General features: G+C 29.3%; 2 protein-coding genes across 2 annotated transcripts in view; one reads left to right on the top strand and one right to left on the bottom strand.

Annotated features, from left to right (window-relative positions):
• Positions 1-8,024, top strand: part of LOC130973385 (oxysterol-binding protein-related protein 4C-like) — a 30,696-nt gene extending 22,672 nt beyond the window's left edge. The window contains exons 2-7 of the mRNA XM_057897881.1: positions 4,332-4,484; positions 5,138-5,383; positions 6,078-6,174; positions 6,431-6,722; positions 6,923-7,025; positions 7,316-8,024. Of these exons, the coding sequence (XP_057753864.1) occupies positions 4,332-4,484; positions 5,138-5,383; positions 6,078-6,174; positions 6,431-6,722; positions 6,923-7,025; positions 7,316-7,564 (1,140 nt within the window). The 3' untranslated portion in view covers positions 7,565-8,024. The remainder of the gene's footprint in view (positions 1-4,331; positions 4,485-5,137; positions 5,384-6,077; positions 6,175-6,430; positions 6,723-6,922; positions 7,026-7,315) is intronic.
• An 80-nt stretch (positions 8,025-8,104) lies between these two features.
• Positions 8,105-9,153, bottom strand: LOC130973386 (uncharacterized). The gene has a single exon (XM_057897883.1). It carries the CDS (start codon positions 8,947-8,949, stop codon positions 8,323-8,325), a length of 627 nt encoding a protein of 208 aa, XP_057753866.1. The 5' UTR covers positions 8,950-9,153; the 3' UTR covers positions 8,105-8,322.
• Positions 9,154-12,619: the final 3,466 nt, after the last annotated feature.

The raw sequence follows: 12,619 nt of genomic DNA, 5'->3' as shown, positions 1-12,619 counted from the left end.
TGTGCTCAAGCTATCATCCAGGGCTATCTCCTTCCTGAACCAAGCTTTCTTGCTGCGTTGCTTGCCTGCGTTGTCCTCAAACACGCCTATAGAACTTGGCGTTGGCAACGTGCATGCCTCTTCCTATGAGTGCTCCTGGCGTTGTTATGGAACACGCCCTTGTTCTTGGAGTTGGCAACGTGCCACCCTTCCTCATGGCTCCATGCTTGCTGCCTTGAGTTGTTGCCAAACACGCCAGTAGTAACCCAAGTTAGCAACGTGCAAGTCCTCTGCTTCCTTACCAAGCTTGAAATGTTCTCAAGCCTTCTTGCTTCATCACCTAACATAAACCAAAGAAACTTCCTCAATGTATTGCTATTCTATGCACCCAATTTCAAGAGATTCATTCATACTAATGCATTTATAAGCTTCTTGAATTATTTGCATGAATTTGGCCAAATTTCACTTAGTTCTTGGTTCATGAATGCATGGAGGAAAAGTTCACAAAATTGCTTATTTATTCCAAAGAAAATGAATGAAGCTAAGCTAAAATTAACTAAACTAACTAGTAAAAATGGCAAATATGCGAATGCATCAGGCTTCAGCTAATCCGTTAGTCTACGGATGTTCCACTGAAGAGAAGTGTTGCTGGATTATTAAGTTCTGTAAAAATAATGTGAAATTATGATCGACAAACTAATTACCATTGTCAATGATAATGTGTTAAGGTATACCAAATCTGCATATAATGTGTTTCCAAACAAAGGAAATCATTTGTTGTGATGTGATTTTAACTAATGGATGTGCCTCAATCCATTTTGAAAAATAGTCAACAACTACAACTAAAAATTTTATCTGACTTGGTGCAATGAAAAATGGACCAAGGATATCAATTCCCCATTGATATAAGGGCCAACTTACTTTAGAGTTATGTAATAGTTCGGCTGGTACATGTATTATTGGAGCATGTTTTTGATAGTTTGTATAGGTTTTCACCTTTTGATGATAGTCTCTCTATAACTTCAGCCAGAAGAACGGCACGAAGAATTTTGGAGGATAGACTTCGTGCTCCTACATGCATACCACATATTCCCTCATAGGCCTCGGCTAAGGTGAGATCAGTCTTCGACCTGTTTAGACATTTTAATAGGGGACGAGCATATCCTCGCCTATATATATTATCATTTAACAATATAAAAAAATAAAGCTTGTCTCCTAAACTTCTTCGTATTATTAGTTTCAGGCAAAATGTTTCCAATTTTTAGATACTGGATATAAGGTCATCATCAGTCATCATCTTTATTAATGTTGCAAATATTAATGAAATGGATGCTTGGTGTAATCAGAGTGGATTGTAAGAGAGTGGCAGTGTGTGATTGTGTACTGGCGAGCTTTAACAGAATGTCAGTTTGGTGATTTTGTTTCCTTGGACTATGATGAATTTTAAATTTTGAAAATAAGATATGAGTAATTTGACAACATCTAAGTATTTTGTTAAGAAAGGATCTTTGACTTGAAAAGATTGATTTACCTATTGTGCTACTAATAAAGAGTCACAATGTACCTTTATTTCAAAATTATTTAACTCAATGGCAAACCTTAAACCTGGAATTAGTGTTGTATATTCGGCCTAATTGTTGTTAGCCTTGAAGGATGAGTGTAAAGAGTGTTCCAAAACAATTCTATTACCATCTTTAAGAAGAATTCTAGCTCCTGACTCTTGAGAGTTAGAGGCGCCGTCGAGATATAGTGTCCATTCTACTAGCATATCACTAGAGTAGGGAGCAGTAAACTCGGCAAGGTATTGTGATTTGATGATCCTCGGGCTTGATATCTGATATCAAACTCGGATAGATTGATAGACTATTTTATTAATCGTCCATCTAATTCTGATTTTGGCAGCACTTGTTGTTGGAGACACCTAGCTGAGAATACTAAGGCAAGGGCAAGCTTTTTTATCTTTGGATAGCGAAGCTCGGTATTTTGCAGAGATTTGTTAATGAAGTAAACAAGCGTTTGCATCTTGTCCCTTTCTGTAACAAGAATAGAATTAATTGCTCAGTCAGTAATGGATAGATAAAGATAAAGCTCTTCTCCAAGTTCAGGTTTTTGCAAAATGAGAGGTTTCAAAAGAATAGTTTTTAGATTTGAAAAAGCAGTTTCACATTCATCATCCTATTTAAAGTTATTTTTCTTTTTGAGTAATTGAAAAAACTAAAAAGATTTGGAAGCTAAACAAGGTAAAAATTTTGATAAACTAGTAAGTCTCCCTGTTAATCGTTGGACTTTTACTGTTTGAGGACTTTGCATTTCCAGAACAGCTCGGCATTTTTAGGATTTGCCTCTATACATCGGCTCCTAAGCAAAAAGCCAAGGAATTTACCTCCTTGGATACCAAAGGCGCATTTCTCAAGGTTTAATCTCATGTTGTATTTTCTGACTTGTGCGTTCTCCACAAGGTCGTCTACGTGAGAATTGCCGATTTTGGTTTTTGCGACCATGTTATTAACATAGACTTCCACCAATTTACTTGGCGAACATTTTAGTCATAAGTCGTTGGTAAGTAGCCCATGCATTCTTAAGGCCAAAAGGCATAACGTTATAGCAAAAATTATCATATTCAGATATGAAAGCAGCTTTATCTTAGTCTAATGGATGCATCAGGATCTGGTTATAACCAAAATATGCATCTATAAAATTTAAAGTGCCAAAGTCAAATGAATTATCAACTAAGGCATCAATGGATGGTAAAGGATATGAATCTTTACGACATGCTTTGTTTAAATCAGTGAAGTCGACGCACATGCGCCATTTATCATTAGGTTTCTTTACCATGACAATATTAGCAAACCATGTTGTGAACCTGATTTCTCGAATGAAATTGGCATCAATAAGCTTTTTGGTTTCCTCTAATGATGCTTGTTTCTTTTTCAAGCCGAGGTTGCACTTTTTCTATGGTATATGTCGGATTGATAAGTTAATTGCCAGCTTATGAGATATTATAGAAAGATTGATACCGGACATGTCGGCGGGAGTCCAAGCGAAGAGGTCGGCTTTTCGTGATTCGTGGCGCAGTTGCAATTAGTGGCAGTGAGTTGTTGCAACTTGCAAGTGCCAAGTGGGGTCTTTTGGTCCATGGGTCGATAGGGTTTGTTTGTATGTCGGTGAGCCTCTTTAATGGCTAGTCAGTCAACATTTTATGTGTGTTTGTCCCCCACACTCCTAAGTCCTACCCGCCTACCCCACTTACATTCTCAATTCTACATTTTTGTATTATTATATAAAGAAATATTAGTTCTTCTTAATTTCTAATTTATAACAGATCACAAAGTAGAGAAGGAATAGTAGAGCAGGAGAGAGAGAGAAAAGAATAGAGGAAGTAAGGCAATTTTTTAATTTAAAAAAAAAATATTTTAATTATAATAAAAAAGGTTATATGACACATTTTAATTCTTTAATTAATAATATATGATGAATATATTAAATAATTAAATTTTAAATTCTAATACTAAATTCTAAACGTATTTATTAATCTATTCCATATCTATTTAAAGCTTATATTAAAATAAAACTAATAAAAAATGTATCATTATATGTCGAAGAAAGCATTAGTACATTAAGGTAACAAAAAAAAAACAATTGTTATTGCAATAAAATATATAGACATCGGTACATTAATATATAGAAATTCATTATCATGTACTTAAATTGTTTAACGTTTTTGTTGTGACTTTTTATTACTTATAGCTAGTAATATATATTTAAAATGGTTTAATAATTCTATACATCTCTATAATTTTACTCAGATTTTTAATTTTTTAGTTCAAATTTTTCTAATTAGATTTCCGCAGCTTAAAAAAGTTCAACCAAGTCTCTAATTTTAATTTCATTTTCGTGCTTATTGGTTTTATATGGATAATATGAGTGCTTAATAAAGAATATTCATACAAGTTTCATCTAATTTGATATGTTTTTATATAACAGTGGATGAAAATAAGTTGATTGAAATTCATTTTTATATTCTAGAGATATATCAGAGTTGAGGCATCAGATTTAGATTTTTTTATGATTTATTATAATTTAATTAACTCGGTTGGACTAATAAATCTCTTTTATTCTTTAGTTTGATTTGTTCTATTTGTGAACCATTTTTTAGAACCTCGTTAATTTTACAACAGTTGTTTCAAAATTAAGAAAAAATTACAAATTGAACAAACAAAAATATGTTTAGTATAGGTAGAAAGTTATACGAGGTGATCTCATACAAAATATTTTAACTAAGTTACATTATTCTTTATTATTCTGTCCAAAAAAAATTTATTCTTTATTATTATTTGGGTATTATGATGCAGGACACGTCAAATAATATTGTGCTGACTAAGCCATTCTCAGTACTGGCACAAGAATCAGATGCTGAGACAGTTTATAAAGCTCCCAATCTTATGAAACGAATACTAAGTTTATTTAAGAATGTGCGGCCAGGATCTGATCTTACTCACTTTCAGGCAAGTTTTCTTTCATCTTTACTATTTAAGAGAAATAAAATTCAAATTTAGATTAATTATGCATTTTGATGGGTCTGGTCCAATGGTATTTTTCTTGAAACAAAGTGAAGATAAATTGAGAAAACACAAAATCAGTTTTCCAACACAAAAAAAAAAAATCTAATCTTCTATAATTTTTTCATCTTATAAATCATTTGGAGAGTTTGGATCTCACTTTTAAAGAATTAAGTCCTAAAATAATTTAAAATTAATTATATGCACTAAAATAAGTTTTGAAATTTTAATTACATTCATTACATAAAATTGTATTAGTCTTTTTTTGTTTAAGTAATTCATCACATTATTATTGACTAAAGTGGGATATTTTTGTCAATCTTAAAAATATAATTAATATAATCAGAATTTTGAACATTATTTTAATGCATGTGACTAATTTCATGAATCATTTTGAAGTTTAACTTCACTCTAAATACATAAGTCATCTGCCCTTAAACAAATGACTTATGATAAAAAAAAAAAAAAATCACTGTATCCTACTTTAAAAAATCTATCAAAAAATATTAATGATTATGTTAAAACCTAGAAAATGAAGGTAAATTCTAAAATGAAACCGGGACTAAGATTTTTTGAGTTTGTCCTATGCATGGATGCAGCTGCCAGCTCTATTTAACTTGCCAAAGTCAACACTCCAAATCTATGGTGAACAAGTGTACTCCACAAGCATAGATTTGCTAAGCATGTGCAACAAAGGGAAGAGTCCTGTTGATAGACTCACTTCTGTTGTGGCATGGTATATATCTACCAAACGCCCTACAATCTTTGGAGTTGTTCCCTACAACCCCATCCTTGGAGAAACACACCATGTTTCTAAAGGAAATCTTAATGTCTTGTTAGAGCAGGTACACTTGTGTTATTAATTATTATGCTCACAAAGTTAATGGCTATACTCTTCTATATAGTGTACCTGAAAAAATTCTCATGCATGTTCAAGACTCAACACTAAAATAGAGTCTTGTAAGATTTTGAATTCCTTTATTATAATAGTTAGTTTTTATAGTAATAGTTGTTTTAGTTATGTTTGTTTATAAGTATAACACGAAAAATGAATAAAGAGAAATAAAATTATGTTCGAGAGACGAGACATAAATATAAATATTATATTTTGAGTATTAAATTAGTGTATTTTGTATTTTTTATACCTAAAAAAACAGATATTATACGAAAATACACTTTATTTTTTCTTTTTATTATCACTATTAATTTTTTATAATTATATTCTTTTATTAATTTATTTTTTTCTAAATTTTGTATAAAAAAATAAAAATAAATTAAATCTTTTATTATTTATTCTATCTTATATTTTTTATTATTTATATTAAATTTTTTTTGTTTTATTATTATGTCTTATTCTTAATATCCTGTCATGTCTTGTTTTCAAAATAAAAAACAACCCCAAAGTCATTACATTACAGGATAATGAAGTGGAGAGAAGATAATAAATTATTATATTTACATACAACTTTTATGACATTGATCTTTCATGGATAACATTGTTTCAAGGATTGATGCATTCATGTGTTGACATGTTTGCAGGTTTCTCACCACCCTCCAGTGACTGCCCTCCATGCAACTGATGAGAAGGAAAACATTGAAATCATATGTTGCCAGTATCATATTGCAAAGTTCTATGGTAAATGATTTAGCATGAAATATATATATATATATTAGCCCTAACTGTTGAGTTGGAAAATGTATGTAATTGTATACTAGCTTTATTTGTTTTGTGTTGCAATGAATGGTGAACTTCAGTTGTTTGATGAAAGTTCTGTGTGGCTTTGGCATTGATTTTCTGTTTATTTTTGCTTGCTTTGTTTATTGATTTCGAATTGTGATATTGGTTAGTGTTTTCTGTGGCTGATTTGTAACAATCACAACCAAATATGCAGGTGCCACAGTGGAAGGTCATATACATGGAAAAAGGAGGTTGAAGCTCCACAATCATGGAGAGACATATGAAATGAATTCTCCTGACTTCTCAATCAGATTTCTTCCAGTCCCTGGGAACAATTGGGTTGGCAATGTCAATATCAAATGCCTTGAAACAGGACTTGTTGCAGAGTTAAGCTTCACAACGCAATCTTTCCTTGGATTTCGGGGAAATCGAAGAGCAGTTAAGGGCAAGATCATTGATTCATCTTCAAGGAAGATACTATGTGAAATTAATGGTCATTGGGATAGGTATGAACTATGAAGTATCAATTAGTCAATATGCATTGATTTATGAAAGTACTAGAAAAATTTAATCAATATGGAGTGGAGGGAATACTATTCTATACTAGAACTTCAAACTTCAAACTTCAAACTTCAAAGCAACGACCACCAATTGTTCATTTGTAAAAATTTGATGTTGCAATTTCTAATACCTTAACATGCTGCAGCACTGTAGCAGTGAAGAATACAATTAATGGAGAAGAAAGAGTGATACTTGATGCAAGAGAAGTCATTTCAGGGCTCCAGACTCCAATTGTTAAGGATTCAAAGGTAGTAATAGTAATTATCTATTTACTATATGAGATTGCTAACTTCCACTCTTTTCATGTAAAAGTTAGCAAATCACATATTCTGTTTGTGACATAAAAGTCACTCTTATTATTCTCAGTCAATTTGCTAAACCTAAATAAAGTTTAATAAGCCTGATAAAATCCATTGTTCACTTGCAGTTTCTAGTGTCAAGCATTTAGGAGCTTTTATTATGTTCCATAACAAATAAGATATGAAACTGATTGTGCATATTTCTCTTCTAACCTGTGATTCTCATATACTTTGATCAGAGTGTGTGGCCAACTGAATCAGCTATTGTTTGGGGCCAAGTAAACCAAGCCATCATGAACAAAGAGTGGGAGAAAGCAGTAAAAGCAAAGAAATTTGTGGAGGAAAGGCAAAGGGAGATCTTAAGAGAGAGAGCCTCAAAAGGGGAAACTTGGGTCCCTAAACATTTTTCTTTGTCTCACACCAAAGAAGGGGACTGGGACTGTTTTCCTGTTCAAAAATTGGTCCCACCCTCCCCTATAGTCTCCTAGGAATTTTCTTTTACGAAAAAAATGTTATGTATACATATAAGGTGTGAAATACTGTGTCGATTCATTTAAATTGGGTCTATATCCTATCCAAGAATGAGTTAGCGCGGTGTTTCATATTTTATATTACAAATAATACAACTTAATTTGCTATACTAGAAGTTCTGCATTGGTACACATTACTAGTACTTATTTTACAAAATATTGTCAAAATCATCATCATTGGTTAGACCAATCTTCTTCTACTTGTGACTAAGAGCAACAATGTCTATGTAGTTGTTGCTCAGCAAGAAACACTTATGTTTATGTTTGAGACACAACTATGGCTGCTAGAACAAAATATTGAATTCAATTGTTATTTTCATTCATTTGATCTACAATAATATTATATTAGTTGCTAAAAAAACAATTGTAAATTGTACTTTGTCATCTATCTTGGGATCAAAATATCCAACAAATCATATCAAAAGAAACTTGCAGATTGCAGCAGCATGAATTGATCTTGATATGTTTGATCCATTAATTTTACTAAGAAACCAAAAGTTGAGATAAAAATTCAATGCTTTTCATTTGGACTATGTCTTTATCAACTGATAGATACATCATGGGAGAAAATCAGACACATAAAATTTCTTGACTATTATGATGGTTCTGTTCTGTCCATTCCCCTGATACACCAAAAAGATCAGAAAAAATAAAACAATATTTCACAAACAAAACACATCTTGATCATACCACAAAACCCAACACAAAAGGCCTTATCAATCATCAGCTTTAGCTTCATTCAATAACTCCGATTCGCTTCGCCGATTAAATGACTTCTCTCTGATAGTGTCCAAGATTGGTTTCCATCTACAAGGACTCCTCCCTCCATATGCCATGGCCATAGCAACTTGCTCAGCCACACCAATTCTTGCAGGGCTCCGACAAGGCGAAGACATACTCCAAACACTACTAAATTCGCCATCGCTGCTCGAAAATTCACTAGTACTATTAGTAGTACTAGTTTTTCCATTGAGAGTGTTATTTTTCATCTTCTTGTTCTTGTTCTTCTTATTATAATTCTTCTTCTGTTCACACCTTGTTTTTGCTATTGAATTGAGCCTCTTTGCAAGAGAAGCCAAGTCAACAGGGGAAGCCTCAGATTGGAGAATTGAGTATGGAAGAATGAAGTAGACATGGCCAGGTTGGAGCTGTGTGTCACCCTTCAATGGCTTCGAGGAAGATGAAAGAAGCTGAATTGAAGTGCATACAAAATGCTTTGGAGGGTTACCAATGACTTGGCTCACTGAAATTGGTTCCTCAAAATCTTCAACATATCCACTTAGATGAACCAAACGGACACTGCTCAGTTTTGAGCATGATCTTGAAGAAAAACACCCTCCCATAGTTTAGACTTTGCTTGAATTTGAATCAACTATATAGTGTATATATATATATATATAATATTGAATTGGGGTTTGAATTATTGCTAAGCTGGATAAGTATCTAAGATGTTTGGTGTAGTTAGATACAACAAAAGGGTACTTATAAGAGGGTTTGTTTTTGTGATGAGAAATTTCTACATACTATAGTGTAGTGACCAAAATTCTCACCTAATAAATATTCCTTTTCATTTTCAAGTACCAAAGTTTTCTAAAGTTTCTAAACTCTAACCCAACCGTGAGAATTGGGTCAGTGACTAGTTTGGTCCTTGTCAATATTTCAATTTCTATGATGTTGATGATGATTGCTGATTGATGAAAGGTGGTAACCATTGAATCAGTCAACAGTCAAAGAAGAAATTTACCATTTTTGCCAGAAATTATACCATGAAAATTAATAGTAAGTAAATGCTAGAGTCAAGTATTGAAAACGTCAAATTATTTGCTTTCTTAGTAAAAACTTTTAAAAATAAACATGTTAACAAGTCTTCTTATTGGCTAAACTGTTTTTTAATTTTAATTTATACAAGAAAATCATTATTGTTATTTGATTTTATACGTGATAATCATCCTAGTCTGTAAAGTTTTTAATTATATATATCATAATTGTATTGTTTTTAGTTCATATTTGAGAACTAAAATGGTACTATTCAAACTATTGCAAATTGAAAATAAAATATAATTGGAGTTTAAGACTAAAGCAATAGTTAGAGAAAAATATATTATCTATTTATCTTCACCATACATCAGACATAACAGTAATACCAGTTATTGTCTCTAAGAAATTAAAATATTTCCTTTCATTTTAGATTCTTCTAACTAAAAACTTGCCCAATGAACTTAACAAAAATACTAGAGTTAATTAATCAAGATAACTTGTTCAGAAGTTAACCATTTCTTCTATTAAAAAATAGTAACTATCATTGGGCAGTGTATAATTGCATATACTTAATTAGTTTTATTTTATTTTCGATAGTAATTTCAAAAAAATAAAGAATTAATCGGTTGGGTCTAGATTTTATTTAAAAATTTGTTATTCATCAATAAATTGCTACATGTATAATACGAAATTTAAACTTCTAACAATGTTTAGCGAGTTCACCACTTGACTTAATTAATTAATGTTATAATATCATATCTAAGGGAACATAAAATAATCAAATTATGGTTAATTGGTTAAAAAATCGTAACCATATTTTGGTTAACCAATTTAATAAAATAATTTTAAAAATTATATCCATATTATTAAAAAATAGTTAACCAAAATCAAATTTTAAAAATCGATTTTTAATTGATTAACCAAAATTAAAACTAAATTTTATACAAATCTTGTGTTTAAATTAATTAATCGATTTTTTTTTGTAAAAATCGGTTTTAACCAGTTAAAACCGGTTTTTAAATTTTTTGTTTTTGAAAAATCTAATTTTTTTAATGTAAAAATTGGTTTTTTTTTTTTAAAAATTGATTTTTTTAAAAATTAGTTTTTATTTTTATTATTAATTGAAAATCGATTTTTAAATTTTCTAATCGGTTAATAACTAGTTTTATCATATAAAACTAATTTAATTAATTAATCAAATTATATTTTTGATTAATCTAAAAATAAATTTAATTTTTAGATCATATACGACCTTAAAATTCATATCAAAACTATTTTGAAGTATCAAAATCCTAGGTTGAGAAACAGTGGCACATGTCATTCGTTATTTGACTCGAACAATACACAAGTCTAGCTATTGAGTTTAAACACGGTGATCAATAAAGACTTTAAACACTAGAGATTAGTAGTGTTGAGTGTTGACTCACATTACAGTGGCCTTGATTTTTTTAGTTTGAAGTGTTGGAAACGCTACCTTCCTAATTTGTCGTCTATGTGTGACTATGACCTTTTACCTTTGCCTTTGGGCAAAGTTCCATAACAACTTGATTTCTACTTCAATGGACTCAGATTCTCAATGCATTCATCTAATTAGACTCATAAATTAATATATACGCCATATATAATTATTTTCATTTTAAATTATTAGTAGTAAAGCCAAAAGTTTTAAGTTATTATAATGCGTTTTAATACTTGTGCAATTAATAAAGGATCGGTTAAATAAAGACATTTAAAATATATTTTTTTAAAAGATATTTTTTATTAATTATAATTTAATATATAATTGATTAAACTGTGTTATTTTTTTTTTTTGTCAAAATTAAGTCAAAAAAATTAATTTAACTGAAAAAATAGTAAATCAAATTCTAAATCGGTCTAAATTAATATTATTTTTTATAGAAAATAACTACAATATACTTATTATAAAAAATGACTAAAATATTTTTATTATATATATATATATTAATTTTAAAAACTCTAAATTTTAATCCTATGATAGCAGAGAAGTAAAAGATTAAAATTTAGGTTCTCAAAATTAATATATATAATAGGAGTATTTTAGTCATTTTCTATAATAAAGATATTGTAATTATTTTTTATAAAAAAATAATATTAATTTAGACCAGTTCAAGATTTGATTTACTATTTTTTTGGTCAAATTAATTTGTCTGGTCTAATTTTGACAAAAATAATATGATTTAATCGATTATATGTGTTAAATTTTAATTATTAAAAAATATCTTTAAAAAAATGTTTTAGACGTTTTTATTTGAGTGGCTCTTATTAATAAAATAATAGGACAAAAAAAATCTAATTTAATTTCAGTGGTTTATAATATTAGTAGTAGTAACTGAAAGTTTTTATATTAATTTTTTTATTCTTAAATTCAATAATGATATAAATAGTTATATAACTGATAAAATAGACACATCCAAAAGTGTTATGTATCTATGCTAATAATTGTGTAAGTGATAAAATAATAAGACTAAAAGTTTTTGTGTCATTTTTTAATGTTTTACACACCCTATTAAATATAAAGTTGGAGTGAGTAAATTCATCAAAAGTTTTATGTTATAATATGTGCTAATAACTGTTTAATTGATAAAAAAAAATAGAAGACAAAGTTTCAATTTTATTATGTCATTTTTTGAACACCCTATTAAGTCTAAAGTTGAAGTATATAATACCAAATGTTTTATTTTATAACAAAAATTATGATTCTAATATTATTTTTGGAGTAATGAGTTTACATACGTTATTAGATGTAAAGTTCAAATAAATTCAAGTGAAGTTTACTTAAATATTCAAAGTTAAAGTGAATAGAAATAAAAAATATTATGTTATAATATGTGCTACTAATTGGGTAATTTATAAAAGAGAGTGGGCACATGATTTGATGATCCTAGAATATTTGGATCATTAAATAGTTTCATAACAAAATATGTTTTTTTTTTTTAAGTTTTTTAATAACCACTAAATAGTTTTTATCTAATTTTAATTATAAATTAATCTCTTATATATTATTTAATTATAAAATTTATTTTTTATTTTATAAATCATTATTTTATCATTCGTCTATCATATTTATTAATAATAAAAAACTAAAACAATAACAAATTAGATCTTTTATTAATTGTAATAAATATTTTGCAATCTTAATCGATCATAATTTTATCATTGACCCATTACATACGTATTGGATTGGGAAATTAAAATTATGTTTGTTAGAAACTCAATCGATTGGAATTGATACAC

This window comes from Arachis stenosperma, chromosome 4, assembly GCF_014773155.1.
Source record: "Arachis stenosperma cultivar V10309 chromosome 4, arast.V10309.gnm1.PFL2, whole genome shotgun sequence".
In the NCBI taxonomy this organism is placed as follows: Eukaryota; Viridiplantae; Streptophyta; class Magnoliopsida; order Fabales; family Fabaceae; genus Arachis; species Arachis stenosperma.
Note: the sequence above shows the minus strand (reverse complement) of the source record. Positions and strands in the feature narration are given on the sequence as shown.